Source organism: Emydura macquarii, unplaced genomic scaffold, assembly GCF_026122565.2.
Source record: "Emydura macquarii macquarii isolate MOO-44397 ecotype Brisbane River unplaced genomic scaffold, CSIRO-AGI_Emac_v2 contig_2473, whole genome shotgun sequence".
Lineage (NCBI taxonomy): Eukaryota > Metazoa > Chordata > Testudines > Chelidae > Emydura > Emydura macquarii.
In genome coordinates this window covers 23,426,843-23,452,935 of record NW_027132610.1, presented here as the reverse complement: position 1 = coordinate 23,452,935, position 26,093 = coordinate 23,426,843, and the positions used below count along the sequence as shown (strand labels likewise).

Genomic DNA, 26,093 nt, shown 5'->3' with positions numbered 1-26,093 from the left:
CACCAAAGCAGTACAAGCCACTGGTGTAGCCACCATGAGACCATAAGAACTGGTCTACTGGGTGAGCCCAATGGTCCAGTTAGCTCAATATTTTATCTCTGACAGTGGCCGGTTCAGGGGTGTGTACAGAACAGGGCAGTTGGAATGAGCCATCCATCTTTCCTCTCTGGCAGTCAGAGTTTTAGGGTCACCCAAACATGGGGTTGCGTCCCTGACCATCTTGGTCCCAGCGCCTAGGCTGCAGCCCAAGACTGATTATCTACATTGCACTAAAACTGTCCCTTAGCCTGAGCTCCACAAGCCTTAATCAGCTGGCATGGGCCAGCCATGGGTTTTTAATTGCAGTGTAGACGTACCTATATCGACTGGCTCACCTTTATCCACATGGTTATTGACCCCCTTCCCCTCAAAGAATTATAATAGATTGGTGAGGCATAATTTCCCTTTCCAAAAGCTGTGTTGCCTCTTCCCCAACATAGCGTGCTTGTCTACGTCTGATAACTCTGTTCTTTACCAATTAGCCTGATACTGACGTTAGGGCTTACCAGCCAGTAATTGCTAGGATCGCCTCTGGAACCCTTTCTAAAAAATCAGCGTTACATTAACTACCTTCCAGTCATCTGGTACAGAAGCTTGTTTCAGTGATAGGTTACATCCTACTGGTAGTAGTTCTGCAGTTTCATATCTGTGTTCCTTTGGAACTCTTGGGTGAAGGCCATCTGCTCCTGGTGACTTATTAGAGTTTAATTGATCAGTTTGGTCTAAAAACCTGTTCTATTGGTTAGAATGCCTTCTATCAATTTAACTTAAGTTGGTAGGTAATTGACCATCCTCTAGATCTCCCTATACAGCGGTATTGTCTTTTGATTGTGTAAGCTTCTTGACAAAGAATATCGGCCTTTATGTCTTGTCCAGCACCAAGCACATAATACATAATAGTAAATTAGGAGGAGATTTTTATTATTATTTTCATCAGTAGCTGCCTGCAGACTTCTTCTTTCACAAAACAGCACATGAAGGGAGTGTTCCCATTTCCTGCTCACTTCTGCTGGGGGCTATAGTCACACAGGAATTTAGTTACCTAAGTTCAACATTTAAGTGCTACTGGCATTCACAAAACCACTGTAGGCATCTTGATTTCTTCCAGTAGGCATGAACTGCTCAGCACCCTATCATATGCCTTAAACCCCAGGGGAATTCACAAGTTATGTGTTCCCCTGTAGGGACTGAGCTGGTAGATATGCTTAGAGCATGCCTAGCCCACGCAGGAAAGGAGGAGGTGGTGAGTCCCCTTTATACCCAATACCCAAATAGTTAGGGCTCTTAGCTGGAAAGCAGGAGACCTGTATTCATATCCCCGTTTTACCTCATTTGGACAAGGGACTTGAACTCATGCTTATCATCGTCCAGATGAATGCCCTACCCACTAGTTTATAGGAGGATATATTCTGAGATCAAGTTCTCAAGTTTCCTGTTGAAGCTGTTCCACTTTGTACAAACCAGTCACTGGGCCAGAGAAAGTAGCTATAGTGCAGTGGTTATGGCATGCATGTGAGAGGTAGAAGAACTGGGTACAAGTCTCTGCTCCAGCGTGGGGATTTGAACCCGTGTTTCCTACATCCCGTACTCTAACTATTAGGTATAAATGGGTGGAGGGGGAAGTGCACCACCATCACTGTGACTGAAGTCTTTCTTAATGCCTCCGGGCCAGGGAGTTACAGGAATGTCCTGATTCTGGTATGAACATTCTGGTTCCCCAAAAAATATTATGTGAGGTCTTAAATGGAAGCTGTGGTCACACTGCTCATTACTATCACTGTGAAATATATGTACAGGGACAACGGAAGGCGTTATATAGACTGAAAATGTGTTTGAAAGTCTGTATCAAGACAGAGGTGAAAAACAGGTTTCCCTCCAGGATGTAAATTAAGCATTGCAAGCTAACACAATGGATGCCCATTTACCTACAAAGTGAAAGGTTAACAAAGAGCTGTGAAATCAACAGGGAAACAGCACACATGAAAAACCAAACCATGGGGGTTATCCTGACTCTGAGTAAAACTAACAAACTTTGGGGGCAGGGTTGTCTGTGGAAGGCCAAGAAGACACCCTCTCCTTCCCCCATCCAGCACCTAGGAAGTAGACGGGCAGTGTGGTTACATTCATAAAAATGGGGTCTTGGCCAACCTTGGCTGAAAACATTGCAAAGGACTTTAGGTGAGATGATCTTCTCTGGGCAGGATGTTAACCTGTTAGTTAAGTTTGGTCTCTGGAAAAGCACGTTCTGCTGTTGTTTGATATGTAACTGTTTGTTGCCAATCGCCTCACTATCTTTTGAATCTCTAGCCGTTGCTAATAAACGTGTTCTTGTAAATAGATCTGAGGGCTGTGGTGTGAAGCAAAGTGCTGGTCCTGAGCTGAATCTTACTACCTGGTGTGTATAATGGGCCTTGGGACCAGTCAGCTTGTTAGCTCTGTGGATAGCCAGAGCCAGGGGCTGGTTATCCCAGGGAAACACTTCAAAGGGACTCGGGGATTGGCGTGCACCTACTGGTGCTCTGAAAGACAAAGTAAGAGCTGGTGAAGCCCAGAGGACAGTGCTTGAGGGGCAAGCAGGCCAGTGGTGGTGGGGAGCTGACACTCAGCTAAGCACAAGCAACACCCCCTCATGGTTGTGGGAGGGGGGTCACAGCCACTTTCCTCTTCCCGCTTTGTTTTTTCATGCAAAAGCGCTGACCTGGCTTAGGTGCCAAAGTCTAGGAGCGAGAGTTCATGGCTGGGACTCCTGACTGGAGGGCGATGCCTCCTGCCAGCCTGCAGTTAGGCACCTAACTCCATTTGAGGAACATGGCATTTCCTACTGACGAGCTTAGGCAGCGCTCTGCTCAGCTTGCTGGCTCCCATTCTTAAGGTGCCTAACTCTTCCCATGCTTTGTATAGGGAGCCTGGCTGCTTAACTCAGGGTTGTGAATTCCACTAGGTGGCAGGGTGCCTGAAAGTTAGGCATTGCAATGCCAAAGTCCCCTTTGTGAATCTAACTCTGTTTTGTTTTTTTTAGGGGACAAAATTAGGATAATATAGATCAGCACCCTGCACTGTTGTGCACAATGAAAGAGGAAAAAAGCGGCTGTTACGCCACTGGATAGGAAAGAGCTGGTAAAATCCACATATGCAACAAACTATCAAACCACTAGGTGCATCTGTGACCTCCCATTTCAGGCATCAGAAGGGTAGAATATGAGGAATAAGCACCAGTCATACAGTTGACCAGGGATATTACTGGCCAAAAAAAAATCAGAACAGAACATTTTTGCTACAGAAATCTTTCCTCTCAAACTCAAAAATATTGTTGACTAAAAAGGAAAAAAAAACTTCCATGATGACAGTTTTGATTTATTTAAACAAACTATCTCAAATGCTTTTCCATCAGTGTTTTCAGCTTTAGATGGCATAATATTTACTGTACATGATGTGAGAACCAAATGTGATGTGGCTTTGTAGGGGATGTTTGCTACATCTGAGCCCAGCTATTCCTGAGTGAATATGATGGTGTGGGAGATGAGCACATGCATGTTTAGCTGGAGATACACACTTCGTTAAACAATTTGGTTTCACTACGTGCAACAGTGCATGAGTTTACATTAGAAAATATTTTTATGTGGTGGGGGTAATAAAGTTTTCAGTAAACAACAAATAGTTTGCACTTTTAAAATGAAGTGCATTTTACACTAACACTTTCTACTCTGCCTCAAGTACCAAAGAGAAATTCACGCTTGCATACGTATCACTTAAGATCTCAAGTGGCATATAGTTCAACTGTTGGCTCTCTCTACAGGGTTGAATTTCATTCTAGAGAGTGTGATAAGTGTAGTAGTAAATCCAAATACATGGCTAAAAATGGAAGTGAACTTTTGCAGAACATGAAATACAACTTTCTACGGTAGAATGTCTGCAATTTATTTCTGAGGCCATTGCCCCAAATAGCAAGTAAATTTCACTGCATGGTACAACATAAATACAATGGTATTTGTATTACATATTACACTTGTATTTATTATATCAGAATTGGCAGATATAACAAGCTTTCATATGTATTATTAATGCATCTGTTCACACAAGTGCAGAAAGAGTTGATATTTGGATTAGACTAGTTAAATTTCATGATCATAACTAGCTTATAATTTTAGATTCACCCGAGTCATTTGCCTTACTACTGTTACTTTAGCAACTATAGTGGATGTGTATGTTCTCTAAAACACAACTTTTGCATGTTTCACCTGAAACTATAATTTGCTCTGACAATGCATCTGCTGATTCTTGTTTTCTTTTTCATACAAATAATATTTAATTTAGTATTTATGTATTGTAATCCTACAGCAGACGTTAATCATGGTAGTTTCTTCATGACCTGCTGTATCTGACCCTACTGTTGGAATCAAGCGATGAGCTTGACTACAGCATATATCTACAACTGGGTATTTCCTGACTCTGCTCTACTTTGTCACATTTGTTGCTGTAGAATACAAGGGGTCAGAGTAATTCCTAGCTCTTCTGAGATTGATTTTTAACAACTTTGATCACAGCCTCTTCTGCCCATTTAAGGCCATGGGGTTTTGAGGACTTTCCTACCATTTATATAATTCTGCATAAAAGCACGTTGTATAGCACTGGATCTTCGAGGTAAGTCTCTAGTAATGTGATTTCTGCAGTTTTCTCCTTGCTTGAGTTTTATATCCATACACATGGTGCGATACCCACACATGTTGTGCCAGGCCTCATGCTGGTTTCTAAATACTGTGCATTTTAAAGCAGATTCCAAAAATAGTAATGAGGAAAAATACCTACTTTTCTCTTTGAATATTTAAGGGGTACCGCCAAATGTGAATTCCTTAATTCCTTATGCGGCTCACAGCACAAAAGGATTAACTAGGAGTTAGAAAGAGTGACTAATTGGTTGCCTTGTAACTGCCCAGTAAAACACTGCAAAATGTGAAATTTACATCTTTGTTTTTTGTTTTTTTGTTTTTTTAAATCTTGCCTCTTGTCTAGTTATGTTTAAAACAAAATGAAAACTGTTCAGTTCAGCAAATGCAAAATCTTCATCTTGGTGCTTCCTCTGGTGATAATTCTAATTCTTTTGATTTCAGATGACATTACAGTCTCTGCTTTGATACAGAACTCAATACATTTCATCAGGAGGTTTGCAATAGCTGACTTTGGTGGGAGGAGGGCAAACATTGACAGACACCTTTTGGATTTGTAAGAATTCAGAAACATCAGAAGAAGAACTTGTAAAAGCAATATGGTAGAAGTCATATTTATTGAAAAAAATTAATATATTTGCTATAAAATTTGTAACAATAATGCAACTGAATATTTATTTTGATGCATAAACCTGAATGTTACATACCAAATACAATACAGTAACACTGGTTTCCTCTTTATTTACATGTTTATGAAAATTGATATGCAATCCATGTTAAAGGAACTTATAATGGAGAATAGTTACATTAGAAAAATAATATTCTTGATAAAGCATTCTCAAGGAGTCCAATCACATTTTCAGGCCTCTTTCAATAAGGCAAAAATCCCTGGAACAGCATATAACTTAATTTACAAAAGACAATAACTGCTCAGACACATCTTCAAGTTTTCTTTTGGTATGATTTTTCTCACTTTAAAATTACTTACTGAACGGAAAGACTTTCAGGAACGTAACTGAATGAGTTCTGCTATATATTACATATACATTGCTGTAGCTTAGCAACCATAACTAGGCAATCTTTTAGCTTTATCCATTTGCTCAGTGAGCTATTCTTAGATGTAGCACGTTAATATCTTGACAGCGTTATGACTGTGGTATCTTTCTCCAGTTTTCATAGGAAACAGATCTGTCACATTTTGAACCTTTTTAATATTTTTATTTTTAGGAACTGGTGCACAACCACATTTCCACTCACAAGAGAACGTCACAAATGTAACTAAAATTAGGCTTGGATAACTCCGAAAATGTACTTCTATGTGCCAAAACCAAATTTCTTACTTTAATACTTTGTAACCCTGCCATGCTTTAGGAATTCTTCTTCTGCATAGCTTCGTTACTATTCACAGTCAGGTAGTTTTAATTCCTTCAAAGGCACAAAACTTCCACCTCTTTTCCAATGTTGCTCCTACTCCACTGAACTCTTGTTTAAACATGCGTGGCAATCTCATCAGAAGCATTTCTATTTCATTCGCAGAGATCTATGAAAGAGAGGGAAAACAAAAATACAATGAGAAACAATTGATCTATATTTAAGAAATAGGAAATTTAGAGAAGAAAGATAGAAGAAACGTTTTTTAGGTCAACTAAAAAAACCCTCACATCAGATATGTTAGCATTTCTTTTGGGGAGTTTTATGCCATTTTATGCCATCCACAGAGAGATCCATATTCCCACCAAGGGAGAGAATCATAGAAATGTAGGGCTGGAAGGGACCTCAAGAGGTCATCAAGGCCAGTTCCCTGTGCTTAGGCAGGACCAAGGAAACGCTGACCCCCCTGACAGCTGTTTGTCCAACCCGTTCTTAAAAACTTCCAATGAGGGGATTCCAGCAGCCTATTCCAGAGCTTAACTACCCTTATAGTTAGAAAGTTTTCCCTAACATCTGGATCCCCCTTGCTGCAGATTAAGCCCATTGCTTCTCGTCCTACCTTCAGTGGCCTGCTAACCATTTTAGACACTTCTCAGAAATGCAATTCTGGAAGAAAATATTACTTGGGATGGGGTGGGGGAAAGATTGAAGCTGGAAGAGGAACTTGCGCAGCCACCAGAGCTCCTGGAAGAGAATTCTATGCAGTACAGATGAGTATAGCAGCTATACCGCCCTTAAAATCAGTGCAGCCTACTGAACTGTCCCCCATTGTTCTGCCTCCCTCACAAAATCCCTCCGAATACCCCTAAGGGGCCTATCTTCCCTAATGAGGTTTTGGCCAGTGCCTTCTTCATGGCCAGGAGGTGGCAGAAAGCGCATAGAACCCTCCCTACCTTGCACGTGTAGAGTTGCCCAATCCCTGCAGTGTTACTCACAATCTATGCCATAGTAAGCAATGACATACATACACTAAGTCTGATATACCCTTGCTGGGCTGTTATCATTGCATAACATTTGCTTCAGTCTCTCTCAGAAGGATATATATCCTTTAACCAGTCTTGAGGTTCAGCACTACAATTTTCTTGCAAAAAGGTAAAATATTAGTTTTATTTTTTGGTTTCGACGTTTGTAAGTAAAATAAGATAAATAAAGGCTCCCAGGATGAAGGTGTGGTCAGGCACTTTCAGCTAAGCTAAAATGTAGAAGCAGTATTTAAAACAGTTTACCTCATAAACGATGGATCACATTTAGTAGGTAGCCATTAAGGGCCAGATTGCACTCTATCCTACGTGGGCATGCAAGGGATGCATGAGGACAGGGCCAAAGTCCCGGTCCCTGAGCTCCTTTAAGCACAAGGACCCTACAAGGCTAATGGTCACAGTGGGGCAGGACCTCCTCCATATTGGCAAGAGGGAGCTGGCTGCCTGCAGGTTAGGAGCTCCATTGTACACCGCCTGAGCTCTAGGAGGTATTGTTTCTGCCTCAATGTCACACAAAATCTTTATACATTGGGTGAGCTATGTGAGCTGGTCAGATCTAGGCCGCAGCACGTCTGTAAAGTGCCTTGGAAGGCAGAACCAGGAATTTGAACATGATACAGAAAGAAACATGTCACCACCCGGATTTGTGCAATGAAAACAGGGCTATCCAATACGCAGCATTACCCAGCCCTACCCTGCACCCACTGCTTCAAGGACAAGAGAAAAACGATGGGCTTTGATGTGCTGACAAACAGCCTGTTATGGCAGAAAGCAAGTTCCAAAGGCTCAGGACCCTGCCAGCTGCTTTTTCTCCCTCTTACTAATGGGGCTGCAGTTCAGGAGTCTCCACTGATCTCAGCTATGCACTATCCTGCATGGAGGCAGTGAAAGGGCTCTAGGGAGGGATGACGTAGTCGGAGCAGTAGGAAAGGAACATTATCGCAGCCAACAATCCGAATGTTAGATAAATTGAAGAGGGGAGAGTCCAGGAGAACAGGAAGTGGGAGGTTATTGCAGTCAGTTGAAGTCAATAATATAAAGGAGTGCAGGACTTGACCCATAGAATGTAACTGGTTACTTATACTTTAACAACCCTGTATGCAAATCTTTAAGTGCCTAATGTCTGCTTGCATTTTATAGCCACTCCACTGTCAGTATTTCACTCCTTACTTCAGAAGGAAAGGGTCTATTTAGAACCAAGTTATACTGATTAGAGGAAGAGATAATAGGAACATGAATTTCACTTGACTTATTTAATCAGACTTTTGTTGCATTGACACAGACATTATCACATTTTGCCAGTGAGCAAAGAATATTTTTCATAGATTGTGTGGATGCTATGAAGTCAGATGAGAGACAGTGTCTTGTCTAGCTTATTGTAGTCTGTTCCCCTGGCCCATCTGCCAGCTATAGCCTGAGGTGGTGACCACTTCTATGGCTTGTCTGATAAGGCCTGCAGCACTGCCAATGCTTTATACTCCACTCTCCATTTGTACTGCATATTTCACGCTCCAAAGTGTGCAGTGCGCCCACTGATCCAAGCTTCAAGAGCATTCTCAGCTCTGAAGGGCAGCATCAGAGTAAGGTGAGATACAAAGTCCTCTAAATCAGTGGCTCTCAACCTTTCCAGACGACTGTATCCCTTCAGGAGTCTGATTTGTCTTGCATACTCCCGAGTTCCACCTCACTTAAAAACTGCTTGCTTACAAAATCAGACATAAAAATACGTGCGTCACAGCACCCTGTTACTGAAAAATAGCTTACTTTCTCATTTTCACCATATAATTATAAAACAAATCAATTGGAATATAATGTGCAACATCATTTGCGAATGAATGAAGACTGCAAATGCCCAAACCCAACATGCCATTATCTTTTTCTACTGGAAACTCGCGATGGGTTTAACATGCAGGAAAGAATAAAACAATATTTCTATAAAGAAACAAGATTTTGATTAATTTTTTCACCCTAGAGTCCAGCTGCTGCATGTAAGACCAAAGGTATTCTATATTGGCTCCGAAAGGATGGACGTGAAGAAATGTGGATATGATACCTGTATTAAAACAAACACACAAGGTATTGAAATGATCTGAGGCAATACAGTGTATATCTAAGCATAATAATTCTGAATAAGTCATTGCATGTTTTTCAGTCTGAGTTATGATTCTTATATTTCTTGCACAGTTCAATAAACAAAAGAGAACAGCACATTTTTAACACAGCCATAGTAACATGGTAAACACAATCGCTCATCTTCAGGAATGACAACAGTTAGCAAGTAAGTGACCAAGATAATATACAGATGAATAAAGGGATTTCTAAACAAAATTTGCTGGAAGCATTTCAACTACCAATTTTATGCTTGATTTACCAATATAAAATAGTAGATAGTGGAATGGAAAAATTATTGCTTTTTCCCCTTCAGTGGAAGTTCTGTTGTGAAAATGTTTCATATAAACTGTGTCTGAAACCACACTGCCTTGAATATTTCTAATAATTATGCTGTTGCTAGTTATGAAAAGTGTTTAATCCATATTACCCCTAAGTGCTGTTGAGAGAAGCACAAATCTTTCTTGACATATTTACTTATTTTTTTCCTTAAAAGGGAGCCAGTTCTGTCTTTCTTCATTGCAATTTACAAGATCTGGGAATAAAGGGTTTAGGAGGAGTCAGATTCTAAATCTAGAGTTTTTTCCTGTAATGAAAAATCAAGTGTCAGCATAACAGTGACAAATGGAAACTAGGATGTTGGATGTCAGCACTGCTATTAAAAGCATTATCCCATTTCTCCTTCTCTACATGAAACAGTGAGTATATGTAATGGTCATCAGCATTTATGTCACCAACAATTTGCTGAGAGTTGAATAGTAAAATTCAAAGATATTTTCAACTCCCTTTGGTTGAGTTTCTTAACTAACAAACCTTAAGGGATGGTTCCTTATCTTTAAGGTATAAACAAAGCAAGATTCAAAATGCTTATAAATTACAAAAATGGGTCACTTTATCTTGTGATATGCAGGGCACGCTGCTGGTTCTGATACTCATGGAAATAGAATAATCTTTAGGTTTCAGCTTTTCCCAAACGCTGGCAACAGTAGAAAAAGATAAGTAAAGCTTAATACATTTTATGTCTTTCCTTTTCCTCTTTCAGATTTCCAGTTATGTTTGCAAATTCTGTCCCTGATCTTGCAAAGATTTATTCTCACACACATAGTGAGTCATCCCATGGAAATCAATAAAACTAGTCATCATAGAATCATAGAAGATTAGGGCTGGAAGGAACCTCAGGAGGTCATCTAGTCCAACCCCCTGCTCAAAGCAGGACCAATCCCAACTAAATCATCTGAGCCAGGGCTTTGTCAAGCCATCCACGATGTATAAACATAAGCACATGTGTAAATCTTTGCAGGATCAAAGCCTCTGACAATAATTGTAGAGATTTGCCTGAACTAAATACCACCAAACTCTGACTGGAGCAGTTGGAAATCCAAACCTGTATTCAGTTTCCAGTTTGCTAATGGCACTATCTTTGTTATAGATCGAACCACAGCTTCAGATCCAAACACCTCAGTTTGGGGGTATTCAAAATCCGGATGTGATTTCTGCACCTATGGCCCATCTCTATTAATACCAATGAAATAAAAGTTGTTTGGAAATATGATTGTAATTATTGACTAGAGATGCTTGATAACAATTTATTAGTAAACTCAGCTTTTCTCTTTCTAAAGTGGATTTCAGTGCTTGTGAAATATTGAGAATTCTAAAGAATGGGCAGATGCCAGGCAAACTCCTACCAATCACCAACATGCCTCATCCCTGATCTTGAAGGGAAAGAATAATGTTAAGTTTCCATGCCCATGCAGTCCTTGGCTCCCATTAAGACTACCAGTTCTGATGGTGGTTGTGTGATGTGGACATCTGACCATTATGATCAGGACTGAGACCGCACCCTCACTTCACATAAGGCATGGGATTGCCTAAAGTGGTAACTGCTTTAGATTATGACCAAAGTGGGCTGGATTCAAATAACTGGTCACATAGAGGCAAAAAGCTCTACATAAAATTCCCAGTATACCAAGTCATACAGTCATCTAACTTGATTTATCCAGGAATAAATCAAAGGCATATATTTACAGTTACAATTAAGAGGAAGGCAAATGCTAGGACCAAAATTATATATGAAACGTCTGATCCGAAATTAAAAAGAAACCAAACTAACAACCTTATGTATTACAATCCATCCTGACTATTTCATGTCATGCCATTCACAGTTCATTTCTTGGAACGGACCAATACCTTTTACATATAACTTCCCTTTAAGTTTTTACACTAAAATATTAAATGTCCTTGTGGTATTTCCCATACTTATTCATGTCAATAATCTACCACCTAATGTCAAAAAGAAAAGAAAGAAAGAAAGAAAGAAAACTGTCAAGGACGTTCACTGTACATCATTTTGTTCAATATTGTTTCTGTTCCTTTTTCTTTCACCCATTTTGTTACTGTGATGGGTAGATAACCATTCACACTGTTCCATTATATGAGACCCTGGGACAACTAAATTCAGTATCTATCTATAGTCACTTTAGAAGCATAGAGGCAGATCCTGCAACTCTTTTTCACATAAGAAATGCTTACATTAAAGTCAGTAGGTGGTCTTGGGTGAGCAAGGCTTTGTCATGTGAGTGAGCCTTGCAAGACTTGTCCTGTATTCCTTATGATCAAAATGTTTCTATTTATTTCATTTGGTTGTTTTTACTGAAAGCACTGTGAGTACATGTGAATGATAAGCAGTATGGTCTTTAGTTCTAATACAATGAAGGTAAATGCAAATATACGTTGACAATAAACATTAGTTTCAAGGTTGCTTACTCTACAATAATTTGTGTAGGCTGTCATATGCAGTGTAGAATGAGTTGTCTTACCTATTAACAGTGCCTCTTTCTCTGATTTTAGACCTTGGCTTCGTTTCTCAGAATTTTTTTCTCTATCTTGGTTGACCAATGCTACTGTCAACACATTGATTTCCTATAAAATTTAAAAACAAAACAGGTGTTTATGTAGATTTCATTCATTTCAATAAAATCTGTCTGCTGCTTATTTTAACTCTCTCTGTAAAAGATCATGATTTGAATTTACAACTAAGGACAAGACAATTATAAATAATGAATTTGTTTGCAGAATATTAAAGGCCTGTTTGAAGCACTGTTTCCTCAACTGCTGCAAGCAGAGGAATTTCCTGTATATAGTAGGTGCCAACTTTGTCACAGCTGCCTCATTATTAGACATGACAGAAAGTACATACTGTAAACTAGAGAGGTTTAGAAAATTCCATTTTTACAGCAAACACCATGGGAATCTTATAACCTCCTAAGAAAATTTCAGAACAATGACAACAGCGAGGTAGTATGCTAGGACTGTTATATTTACATGGCTTTTTGGCAGTGAAGGAGGGATTTAACGGGCTGTGAATATTCCATTTTTTTTAAACAAAATCATTGTGACAAATTTTCTGCTCTGGTAATTGACTTACATTTTTAAAACTACCAACATGACAAAAAGAGTTAGAAATATCCGTGTGTGTGTGTGTGTGTGTATGTGTATATATAAAAGACAAGATAAGATTATCCTTGACATTTCTATAGTTCCCAAAATAGGGGGAAACTGTTGCTTCCAAGAAGCAGCTATTACAGTAAAATCTTGATTGAAAGTCTCGTACGTAGCTGTGGTTGGTACAGATGCTTCTCAATAGAGCTAAGTAGGAAAGTGTTTCCCTGTCCTGTGAAAATTTTTGAAATTTTGAAAAACTTTCCTAAACCAAATCAGGACAATGAGTCAAAATCCTTAGGAATTTTTGTGACTCAAAAATCCAATTTTTTGTATTTGGGTTAATTGAAAAAAATATTTTGATAATTTTGAAATGTTTTGTTTCAATTTCAATATTTTTTTATTTAATTATTTTACTCTAACTAGATTCAATTTTGAAACAAAAAGTGCTTTTGAACCAGAAAAATCTGAATTTTTCATTTAGAAAATGTCAAACAGGTTCCTCTGAGAATTTCAAAATGGGACATTTCAACAATTTTTTTTTTCCCCCCAAAAAATTGAGAAATTCCCACAAAAAATGTCAGTTTCAATTAATTGACATCTTTTGGTGAAAAACCATTTTGTTGCAGGATTCTCAACCAGCTCTACTTCTTAGACAGTGAAGTCATCTTGACATTAACCAACCTGTAGTAATGTCATGCAAATAATAAATGATAACATCATCATCATCATCATCCCTGGGATAGCTAACACTAATGATACTGCTCCAGATGCAATCCACAGCTGAAATAAGTGCTGAGACCTTCAGAAACAAAAGGAGAGGAGGAAGAGTACTATGGAAAGCATGCAAATGTATCCATCTATGGGTTCAGAGATGGGAGGGAAGGCTTACAGAGTAGAATAACGGGGCTAGGACGAAGATGCAGGAGAATACAGCATAAGGCCAGAGCAATGTATGTCAGTAGAGATCATATAGGGCTCTAAGGACAGAAAAACATTCCAAAAAGGGTAATTATGGAGTGGGAATGGAGAAACCAGAAGGATGAGCACTTGATATAACAATCCCCCAAAACACCAGGCTACTTTTTTTGGAAAGTTAGAAAGTTTTGTCTAGCAGGGAAAGAAACTCTACTCCATTTGGGATTAGAGAGCAAATGGTGTCTCATTTAATGGGCAGGTTTGAGGGTGTGCAAAACCCTTGGTATGATTTATGAAGAAGCGTTAATGGAAAGTAGAGGAAATCACATGAAGTTGTTCTTACTTGGACGGACAGTGGGAGTATAAAGCAGGGAAACATTGGTAATCTTGACAGTGATGCAGACAATGCTTAAAAAGCAGGTTACAGGCACTTGAGCAATTAAGAGTGAATGGATTTACAGGGAATAACATTCTTCTGGGCAACACTGGCAGCCCCAGAGTAGACAATAAAATGGATGAACAGAACCATTTGGATGAGTTTGGCAGCCAATATGGCCAAGCCTGGCTTATGGATTCATGCCATAGTAAAAAACGGATAGCTAAGAATTGTCAAAGGCGACAGTAACAACTTTGGCAGGAACCAGGAGTGGAAGTAAAAGGAAATGACCCTGTTTGTACTTGAAAATATTCACCTGCAACTCAACCAAAATTTGCACTTAGGATTGTCAGGTGTCCTGTTTTCGACTGAAAAGTCCAGTCAAAAAGGGGACCTGACACCAAAAGTCTGGTTACCTGAGTAACCATCCGCAATCAGCTTCCGTTCAGCTCCTGGGAGGGCAGGAAGAGCAGCTACTGCTGGAGCTGGAGGAGCCCTCAGGAACTGCCCGGCTCTGGCTGAAAAAGGTACCAGCACCCAGGGGGAGGGAACCTGCGACATTTGAGGAGCGGGGCTGGGGGCTGGGCTCACCACCCAGGCACTCTTCTGAGCCGCCTTTGTGCCCTGCCACCAGGGTGCTGCTCCCCTCCTACCCCAGTCACCTCTCCACCCTCAAGCATGACTCTCCCTCCTTCTCCTGCCCCAATCACTCAACCCCAGAGTGTGACTTTCCCCCATCCACAGAGCCCTGCTCAGCTGTGAGTGACGGGGGAGGAGCAGGGGGCGGGGCCTCCAGGGAAGAGGCGGAGCAGGGGCAGGGGAAGTTCCGGCACTCATTGTTTGGTTTTCACAAATTAGAAAGTTGGCCATCCTATTTGCATTTGCAATTATAATGTAAGTGAAAATCTTACTAATTACATGTCTAACTACTGTATGTACTTCAGATGCAAATCTGGTAGCTGGGTATGAAGCCACTAAGTTTTGCATCCACACGTGGGCAGAAGGAAAAAATGATGCATTTTTTGCAGGCACAAAATTGTGTCTGCAAACAGAAAACCTAAACTTCAGACTAGCTTGACATTTTACTCCAAGAGTGCTAGACTAGGCTACAACTAACTGGAAAGATCCCTGGTTACAGAGCTGTGACATAAGCAGGGCTATCAGTAACCAGTAGACTGTGGTGCACACTGCCCTGCACTATCTCCATTTTCCAGTATAGCTTTGTTCAACCCTTAGTTCAGAGGCCATTTCTACTTGGCAAATGTTATTATCTAGGCATTATGCAGGCCCCTTTAACAGGTTTCATTATAAAAGAAATAGTTTGCAACCATCTGTCTGTTACTGCAATAAAGGAGAAGAGTGGAGCTGAGCATGGAGAAATTGGTATTCATTAGAAGTGAAATGACCTTGGAAGGACTAAATGCAATATGTGGCTGTCATAATCCAGGTTAAATAGCCCTTGGAAACCATTAGGGATGTAGCCCCAGAAGCATTCATTAGTCACAAATTTCCTCAGGTACTGGAACATGGATGCATGAGTAGCGTGCTACAGCGAAGGACAGACTACATAAAAGGCAAACCTTTCTGCTCAGTGTGGATGGAGTCATTCCTTCTGGGGCTAGCACAATTACCAAAAAGGGCCCTTTCAGGGGAAGTGAGGCCAGAGTAGCACTTTCATTTTTTCTGAAACAGATGATGAAAAGACTTGAATTTTTTCCCCCTTCGGTCCAGATTTTGTTAGAGGATGGGCCTGGGCTGATGGGGTACGATTCCCGTGAGTCTGCAGATGCTTCACTGTGGGGGCTCCATGGTTTTGGACCAGATGGGTGGAGAGTTACTCTCGGTGGCAAGCCTGCAGGGATATTTTCTAGGTAAAGTAACGCTGACATTTAAACCATTATCTCACACAGAGTCCCACTCCACACACGCAGGCTTTGGGCCCATGAACAGGCAGAGAACTAATAAAGAGCCTGGCTCCTTAGGGAGCTGTGCTGCCAGGGCCTTAAGGAACAGTGGGGAGGTGCTGGATCTTCATGCCGATCTATTGTGGGTACCCCAGGAATCATGGGATTTCTCTGCAGCTCATGCTGTTTCACAGCAGGTGAGGTCTATGTCCACTGCCCACTGTGTGGACATGACAAAAACTCTCCTTCCCCTCTGCAGGATGCTTTTGAAAAAGCTTATGGAGTTTCCCAATTCTCCCATAGGCTCTTTTCCCAAAGGAATGCGTGACATTGCCCTTGGCATTAAATTACCAGATGAGGGCCATCCCCCGCACCATTGCAAAGGACTGGGTGGGATGTAAAAAGCCTCCCCCGCTTCCCTGTGCCCTTGTCCTTTGGGCTTGGAAAATACAGAAGCCCATGAACTTCCATGAGTTCAAGGACATCTTGGGACTAGCCTCCCTGTGTTTGTTAACCACTCCAGAGAAGGTGGGAGGGAGGTAGGGCCATGGCACTTCCTCTCCCACCCCCAGTACCCTTCCCTGAACATACTGTCAGTAGAGTTTTCCAAGGCTCAGTTTCCCTCTACTTTATCCCTTACCCAGGGCTGTGCTTGACGGGTAAAATTTGGACCGTAACATCTGTGACTTTCCATATGCTGTTGTTTGGAATATGGACTGGTTGCGCGATCAGTCTGCAAAATGCAACTATCCAGAGAGTTTGAATAGCCTCTGACTTATCTGGATAATCCAAACATTTGCTAACTGTCTGAAAACGATCGCCGAAAGCGCATCTTGAAAATGCCTGTGGCATGGAGTGGGGGATTCTGTGGGGCACTGAGAATATTATACTTTGAGAAGCACCCCGTAAAAGTTACCACACTTTATGTGGGGTCCTAGCACATTTTGACATTTATACTGTCTATACAATGCCTGATTAATAACAGTTTTGTGCAGTTATGCAAACAGTAGCAGGAGAAGGGGAAGTAGAGAAGGAAGTGATTAGAATTCTGACAGTGCAGGGCAGGTAGGGAGCAACTGCAGTGTGCTGGTCCTGCATAAGCAGTATGCTATCCTTTCTTATCAGCCAGAGGCTTTCTCTGAAGAAAGATGAGGAGGAGGGAAAAAGTTGCGTATCTGAAACAAAAGCAAGGCCATCAAGAGCAGGGTGGAGATATGGTGCAGGCACGTGAAGAAAAGGCTAATTATATTTTTGAAGGAGAAAAAAGCACAGGGCAAAATGTTGCAGTCTTCAGTTGAACAAAACTGTTATCGATGACAAGAGAAGTTTTGCTTGGTTAAGGACTGCAGATTTCAGCCTCAGATTTTAAACATTTGGGCCAAATTCTGCTCATTTATACCCATGCAGTGCTAGTCATTTCATTGTAACACAGTGAATAGAATTTGGCCTACAGTATGAAGATCACCTGTTTTCCACAGTATATATTTTTTCTTATGTGGGGGATAGACTGCAACATTGATGAAAAAATATATTTATACAATTATTATAACTTAATATATTTTAAAGTTATTTGCACCTTTACTGAATATTAAGATATAGCTACAAGAATGTTATAGCCAGGATGCTTGGAAATATAAAAATACATATGTTTAGCTAGCTATGTGACAGTGTTCAAACTAATCAAAGAAATTCCAGACTGTTTCTGCTTCTCTCTCTCAATGACAGGCATACATTAAAAAGACGGATCATTCATGTTTTAAGTAGAGTAAAAAGGAATATAGGGTGTGTTATCACAGCCATAAATATACTTGTAAAGTGGGTTTACACCAACCCTTCCTTTTCTTTTCAAAGAAAAAACTGAGTTTAAACCTACACAAAGAATTCCAGAAATATCCTTATTGAAATAGATTTATTATGTAAACACACTAACGCCTTTTTTCTTTGAACTTTCTTTCTCATTTATCATGGGAAATGTTTTGCAGAAGATATTGATGACTTCCAACTCATGTTTTCACTTAATGGTGAAAACCTTTGTTTCTCAAATGCTTAAGATGGCATAAGCTTCTTTCAAAATGTATATTTGCAAATATTTTGTATCTAAATGTAAACCTTCACATAATAACTGCCTGATAGCATTGTTGTATGAATAGTAAGATATTTTGTGGATAGATATAGCCAGGTCATTGGATGCTAAACTAACTACTAATGTAATAGGCCATTTAAGTGCAAAATATTTATATTAATGGGGAATTAATTAACTAATTACTGGCAGTGCACAACTCAGGAAGACAAGAAAATCAGTGTTCCAAAAATTGTCATGCAGCGTCAACAACTATTAAATATGTCAACTAAAGTTTTCCTAAGATTTCCTAAATTTCCTATTTAATTTAAAAAGTCTCTTTTCAGAGCTAAAGACTTTTGTATAAAGGACAGGAATGTTAGGACTGTTTGAAAACATAATTTTATTTCCTCTCAAATGTTAATAAAATAAAAAAAAGAATTAAAACTAACTTTAAAAGTTATCTGGATCTTTCCTGCCAGGAGAAGAAAAAGGCAATTAAAGAAATGTTGCATATTCATTAAACAGACTACATATTCAGAAGCTGAAAGTGTCAGCTAAGCCAATCCTGACATGATGCCAACGAGAGTGACAGCAATCAACCTGAATCTTGACAAGCCTGAGAGAGGTGTGTTTTTCTATAATTTCAAGAAAATAGGAAGGAGAAGAGTATAAAAGACTCTGAAGTGAGCACCCCACACACTGCCCCTCTGCTACTCTGCCTAGCCAGCAAGCACTCCATGCCTCATCTTATCCACCTCTACAAGCAAGCTGCCACAGACAGATAAGAAAAATAGAGACGACTCAGGAAGAAACCAATCCAAGGAAAACCTACCCAAGACTTCACATCGGACTCATGAGAGAAAGTTAACTAAGACACTGCCAATGGATTAGATTTAAAATTCTTGTAATGATTTTACTGGGCTAGGCAAATGCTGCTATAACTTAAATAATGGTTAGACCATGTGTTCCTGGAGAAGAGGTAGGGGCTAAACATTGGTAAACAGGAAAATACTGGACTGTAACTGGATTTAAGATTCTTAATATTTGTCATTGGCCTACCTTAGGATAGCTCTTTAAATGACTTCTTCAAAGTAATTAATTTAAATATCTTCCTTGTCATAGGAGTTAGTTCAGATTGCTTACTTTATCTAGCTAGTATCTGTTTGGGTTATTATTAATAATAGACAGGCTTCACTTGCCCTTAAACACATTATTTGCTCATACATAAACAGTTTTAAGTATCTAATAAGACAATAAAACTGAATTCACAATAGATTTGGGGAACAATATACTTTGGTCTTCACTTACCAAAACAAAAGAGCCCCTGAGACACGGTCCACTCTCAAAGGTGTAATTTCTGTTAAATGCCCTCCACAGAGAGACATACAAAAGAGTTTTTAACAGAAGTAACCAGTGTATTATTTTTGTTTAGTCTTTTGTTTTTGTCTACTGTTTTCTTTTCCTGTCTTTAATAATAAAATAGCTGTGGTTAATAATTGTGCTTAATTTGCTGGATCTTGATCATGATGTCCGCTAAGGTATGGAAAAGACCCCCTATGACAAAATAATGGGAGACAGACACATCCTTGAGTTGTCAGGAAGAGAAACAATTAACAGAGTTGGCCTACCATTTCTTGTTTCTCTAAACTAAATATTTTTAGGGGGTCCAACAATTTTAAAACTACCCCTTTCTACATCACAGTAAGGGGATGGTTCACACTTACTGCGCGATTCAGCGGCAGTCGACGGGAGTTATGCAAACTACACAGAGTAGTTTGCGTAACTGACGTCGACTGCTCTGCTTCCCTTCTGCGCCCTGTTCTCACTGTGCTGAGCCGACGGGAGCTCAGCGCTACGCTACTTGAGGGGGTGGACTTTCTCAGTCGACTTCCTGATCGATTGAGCAGGTCTCATTGACCACTCAATTGATCAAGAAAGATCGATTTGGTGGCGCGATTTTGCCGCCATCGGTCTGAACATAGCCTTAGATACAGTTGTTTGGTTTATTTTTTTTTAACCCTCGTAGAACTGCTTTTGACTTTCCCAATCTTTTAAGTGCTGCAACTCAGTTTCCATTTCTTTCAAAATTGCTGACAATTGGCTGCATATATCTCCATAGCCACACGGGGTAATCATTTAATGTTGGTGTCCAGCTCATATTGGGCCTGACCCAACGTTCACTGAAGTCAGTGGGAGTCTTTCCACTGATTTCAATACACATTGGGTCAGGCCCATGCTTAGCTTTCAGGGGACACTCACATTAAGTTGCAGTCCCAAACAACAGGGAATATGCTGATATTTACACAGCTCTGCTTTTCAATGTGTTCCCTCCGGATGACCATCCTGGATTCCACACCCATTATTTGATTGAAAATATTCTGCCAATTAGAAAGTCTCTAATATTTGAATGATATAATTATTTTGCTGTTGTGATGAAACCAAGAAAACCATTGGTTCTGCTTTAGCAGAAGAACTATTTCAGAGGGCTGTTGCCTGGCACCCAATGCTGGTTCACTCCAGTTTAAGGGTCTGTTTACACAGGAGATTTAATGTGAAACTTTTTGATGAGTATCTGGTAACTTGCAGTATGCAAATCTCATCAATAGCATGCACACGGGGTACCTGTTCCATATTCAATCTGCATTGTGTGAACACACAGTGGTGGTTTGCTGAGAACTGAGGGAGTAGCAGTCTTGGGGTCTATCCCATGGTCCTTTGCTTCATGCCTGAGCAGCGTGCATCCTGGGTTTGTTTTCACTGTGAATTATGGGCCACAAAGCAAAAGCCAGGCAGGTTCAAATAAAAAAACCTGCCATGTTTCCACTGTCTCTTGCCCTATGGTTTTTTTTCTGGGCAGACCAGCATCATTTTCAAATTGCTATCTGCAAGCATGGGCCCAGAAATGCACCATGCGGCTATGGAAGTAAGCACAAATATGCAGGGCTGTATTACAGCATTCAGACCTGAGCACATTTTGGCATTGGAATTTACTCATCACATCACTAAGCGGATGGTGCAGCTGCAGGAGAATGCTCAGTGGCTCCTCCAAAAGCAGGAGAACACCGTGAAGCTGTTGCAGCAGGACAAGGATGCTTCTGGAAATAGAGAACCCACTTCATGGATCAGCTTTGCAGCGTGCAGTGCCATTTCTGGGACTGGCAAACAAGTGGGGATTGGTGGGAGAGAATCATTCTGCAGACCTGGGACCCCCAGCAGTGGTGCAAGAACTTTGGGATGGGAAAGACTATCTGTATTGAAATCTGTGCAGAGCTGACACTGGAGCTGGAGTGACAATGTACCAACATGCAGTGCCCCAGACCTGTAGAGAAGCAGGTCATCATTACCACGTGCAAGATGGCCACCCCAGAGTGTAACTGGTTTGTAGCCAACCAGTTTGGCTTTGGGAGATCAACTGTTGGGGCCAGTCTCATGCAGGTCTGCTATGCTGTTAAGGTACACCCTAGCTGGGTCATAATGTGTAATGTTCAGGAGATTCTTGATGGCTTGGCAAACACGTGGGGTTCTGGAACGGTATTAGGGCGGTTGATGGAACCAGTGTGCCTATCGTTTGCCCCACTGCCAGGGCACAGAATTTATAAGCAAGAAGTAGTGTTTCTCCACAGAGGTCCAAGGAGGGGTTGACCATCACAGCAGGTGCACAGACATAAACGATGCTAGGATCTTTCAGAACTCACTTCTATTTAAATTAATTTAAATTAACGGAGAAAGGGGTGTTTGCCCCCAGGAACACTATGGGCATTAATGGGATGGAAGTTGGTCCGATTATTCTGGGTGACTCAGCTTATTTTATTTTTCCCCGGCGAACCAAGCCATTCACAGGCTAGAAGGACCTATCACGTGAGTAGCTGCAGCGTGGCGGATGAGTATGTGTTTGGCCATTTGAAATGCAGAAAGTCTTGCTTATGGAATCTGTAATAGGGCAGTCTCCACTCCTGTCCTGCAATCCCATGCAAAGAGTGTTGTACACCTCTTGTTCGTTAACACCTCTATGGGATTTGTTAATAGGACCACCACAATCACAATCCTGTGTAGCAGCTCTATCGACAGCGTTCTGCAGACATCAGCCCTTTCTCCAGGGAGAGATCTCGCGTTCCTGAGATCCCTATTGCCTCAGCTCTGATAGCCTTTCCCCTCTGTGTTTCCTTCCTGTGCTTTTTAACTACCTTTCCCAGCTGATAGAACAATTAGCTCTTAGTGCCCCCAGTCTGATTAGGTCATTAAATACTTCATTCCTCAATCAAGTCTAATCTGGGGGAAGCTAATCAGCGCTTTAGTGATCAGAGTGCTGGAACAACTGTTAGTTTGCAGCACTTGTCACAGAATCGTTTGGAAGCAGCAGAAAAAAAATGCCCTGACCATTGTAGCTGTGTCCTGCTCAATATTGAGACCAAAGGGGAAAGCCTTATGATGGGCGAAAGGCTGAGGTACAGAGACTTGCTCGGTGGTTTGAGCAGCCAGCAAGGTGTCCCATGGAGGATTCTAAGACCTGGGGAATATTTCCAGGGATGACTATTGTTCATATTTGAGTCTCGTGGTTGAACATGGGTAGCCATAGCTGCGCATCCAGCTGCTAATCTGTGGGAGGTGAGATAGACTGTGCGCAGTGCACTATTGCTTATGGGTGGTGGAAGTGGGACATTGCCTTCCATTTTTGTAAAGCTGCATGAATTATTTTAGCATCATTTAAAGGATTTTGTGTGTTACGTGCAGTGATGAGTCACAATGGACCAAAATGGATTTTAAAAGGTTTTTAGTATGAAGCAACAGTAACAAAGCCAAAAATAAAGTTTAAATTGAACTGATGGATAAATAACAATAGCTTTTTATTTGAAAACATATTTACCGAACAATCTACTCACTGACCAACCAAAATCAAACGCTAAAACAAAACAACAATGCAAACCACACTGCAAACAGTGCAAAAGTAACAAGGGGATCGGGGTCGGAGTTTAAAGTTATAGGCATGTAGAGGTCCTCCCTCTGCCTCTTCTTGTACATGGGGCTTCTGGGGCTCAGTGCCACAGCTCAGAAATTACAGGTGCATTGCAGGGCTCAAAAGTGCTGGGCTTCCAGGAGCCAGTCTTCTTTGTGGGCAGATGATGGGCCTGAGCAGAGAATCGTCTCTGGGACAAGTGCTGAATGGATGCAGAGGGGAGGAATTGTTGCTGATCCCAGTAGCTACTACTGTCCAGGGGCTGAGGGACGTGGTTGAATCCTAGCTTACAGGACAACAGGGCCCAGTGGCCTGGGAGTAGCATGTTTGGGAAGAGAGCATTCTGGCTCAAGATAGCATCCATAAATTGCCTCACATCTCCCAGTCTTTTTCCATGTTGTTCTTGGCTATGGTGAGGCTGTCCTTGTCCTCTGCAACACTGTCCTTGGCCACTGCCACGGTCTCCTGGGAGAACTTCATTTCCTTTTCTATCTGGATCATCATGTACTGCCTGCACTTCTCAGCCAGTCCCCTGGGACTCTACCATAAGCTCTACAAACGTCTCGTCCCGAGTCTTCCTTTTCTACCTTCTCAGGTGGGCCAGGCTCCCAGCAATAGATAGAGGCCTTGTCCTTAATAGTTTGATTGTTGTAGGTGCCATGGAAGTATGGGAAAAAGTTGCTTATTGTTCATAGTCCATACAGGCCATGATAGTTTTTTTTTTGTTTTTTTTAGTATACATACATGACTTTATCTCCCTTAGGATCTTCCCAGCCTTGGGGGAACTTCAGAGATGGTAAGCGGTGAGAATGTGAGGAGGTGCTGGGTGCACTGGGATTTCTGTCTGCTGCACTTGCTATTGTCACTGTGCTTGGAATTTTGTTCTCGTTTTGGTTTGCATTTTTTTTTAATGCATTTAAGATCCTCCATGGTTTTCGGAATGGTTATGAGGGGTTATGGAGGTGAGGGGAGCAGAGCCAGATAGTAAGCCTCTCTACATCCCCTTTAGGTCTCCCTGACTCTTAATGACTTTACACTAAAGTGGGTGACTAGGAGACAGAGCAGACCTTATTCAAAAAGGCAAAGGGCAGACCAGCAAGATGCACTGAAATTATTCACCAGGATGGTTCCCACCAGAAGTGTTGTAGGAGTGGAAGGGGCTTGGGAGTTACATCAAGGGCATGGGTGTGTGGCTATTCCTTATCATATGCAAATAAAAAAATCGAGCAACTACTCAGTCTTAAGTTCTGCTTTATCTCCCCTATGGACAGGAAGAAAGTGCAGAGAAAAACAGATAGGGTCCTGCAATGATTGTCAGCTAGAATGCGTATTACAAGGAAGTTAAACCTCAGCAGAAACAAGACTGTTTGTACCTTTACCAGGCATGCAATGTCCATTTAGACCTCATTCAAACTATGAGCTTGGACCAAACTTCTTTCCCCATAACCACAGTCTCAATAAACGGTTGCATTTTGCACAAATACATTTTTTCATTATTTGAATGTGCCGTGTCAGGGGAGGTAGGATAGAAGCTGTGCCATGCCGTCAGCTGCCAATTTGGGCTGACAAAGAGGGTTGCAGGGGAAATTGGGCAGGACAGATGAGGTAATGGGGAAGGAAACTAGGTAGATGGGCCACAGTGCTGAAAACTATTGATAGTCATGGCTTTAGCATGAGACAGAGGCCAATTGCCCGGGCGGAGCAGCCACCATTTTGGAAACATGTACCAGGGGGCCGAACTGGCAGCGTGGGCTTACAGAGGGAGGTGGGGGACTGGATTTTCAGAAGGTCTCCTAGCTCACATCCATCTAAAATGGTGGAGGCCAGGAGCACCCAGAGCAGAAGGCAGAACGGCTATATAGCACAATAATAACAAATTGTAAAGATAGGTACTTACGATGAAGTTCCCTATAGGGGTTCTGCCTCTTTAATCCTGGCCTGGGTTTCTGGCTAGGACTTAGTGTTGGCTGATGCCTGGCAGGAATTGGGTTATGCTGCAGCAGGGCATGATTACTGTTGGCTTTCCAGTTGGCTGACGTCAGGATCCTGGGACCCCAAAAGATCTTGGTCCTCAGGGGAGAGCTCCTCTCCAGTATCCTCCTGCAGGCCTTCCTGGTCATTCTCAGTGTGGGGAAGAGTGGCGCCATGTGGTTGGCCATGTGGTTGGCGGGGTCATGCTGTATAATTGTGTAGGATCCTGTCTCTCATTTCACGGTACTTACTCCTGAGCTGCTTGCTGTTTATCCGGCACTGATGAACATCCTGGCCATGACCGCTCTTGGTCGTGTCTTTATTCTGGTGGCTGGTCAAAACAGCTTCCTGCACTGACATTTCTCCCCAGATGGCGAGGAGAACCAGGGTCTCAGCACGACTCCAAGCAGCTGCATGAGGCATGCTGCAGGCTTTCTGGAGTGCTGTTGGAGTTGTATTGCAAAAACGCTGATACACTCAGATCCAGGAGCAAAATGGGCCAATTCTGGCTCTGCACCAGTTTTTAAAGGGGGGAGGGGACATCCTGGGAACTTGACACCAGAGCAAGGGGAGGTGAACGGACAGGTCAGTAATGGTTGACTTGCAAAGCACTGTGGGATAGCTGTTGGAAGCATGCAAAAAAGAGTGGTGTGCAGCAATTGGATCCACACCCACAGAAGACTGCACTAATTCAGTGTGCAGCAAACCTAATGCACTTGGCAAGCAGACTCCAGAGTTCGTTGGAAATGTGGAGCTAGTGGCAGTTATGAACTGTGTTGTGTGTAGGCAGCTATCTTCAAACTTAACTTGGTTTAAGTGGTTTGATCTGCTTTAAACCACCTGTGTAGGCAAGCCCAAAGGTTTGACTTGAACAAAACGGTCACCATGAGGATACCTGGCCTTTGAACTGCTGGCCACATATTTGGAGCAGGTAAGTCTCTCTTTGCCTAGCATGTCAGCTCCACATGCCTCTGGAAACATACAAGTGTGTGTGCTGTCCCTCACAGTCCTGACAGGCTGCACCACTCACCGCCAGATCACTTTGTTTCAATCCTATTCCCACAGCATCTCTGTCAAACCACATCCCTCTGCAAACCTGCTATTGGGGCAGGGCTTGCTTACAATAATACGTTATGCTACTGGTCAGTTCCATAACAGGTTTTACTAGTAAGCGGTTTAAGAATTTTATCATTTTTAAATTGTATGAAAATAAATGAGTGTCCTTTTTCACTTAAATCAAGTGTGAC

At 41.6% G+C, this 26,093-nt stretch overlaps 1 protein-coding gene across 6 annotated transcripts in view; it reads right to left on the bottom strand.

Annotated features, from left to right (window-relative positions):
- Positions 1-5,449: 5,449 nt before the first annotated feature.
- The window catches only part of ENOX1 (ecto-NOX disulfide-thiol exchanger 1), a 453,288-nt gene continuing 432,644 nt past the window's right edge, over positions 5,450-26,093 (bottom strand). For all 6 annotated transcript variants that reach the window (XM_067563159.1, XM_067563161.1, XM_067563160.1 and 3 more), the window contains 3 exons: positions 12,040-12,142; positions 9,082-9,167; positions 5,450-6,243 (listed from right to left, as the gene is read on the bottom strand). In XM_067563159.1, coding sequence (XP_067419260.1) covers positions 6,112-6,243; positions 9,082-9,167; positions 12,040-12,142 — 321 coding nt within the window. In that variant the 3' untranslated portion in view covers positions 5,450-6,111. The remainder of the gene's footprint in view (positions 6,244-9,081; positions 9,168-12,039; positions 12,143-26,093) is intronic.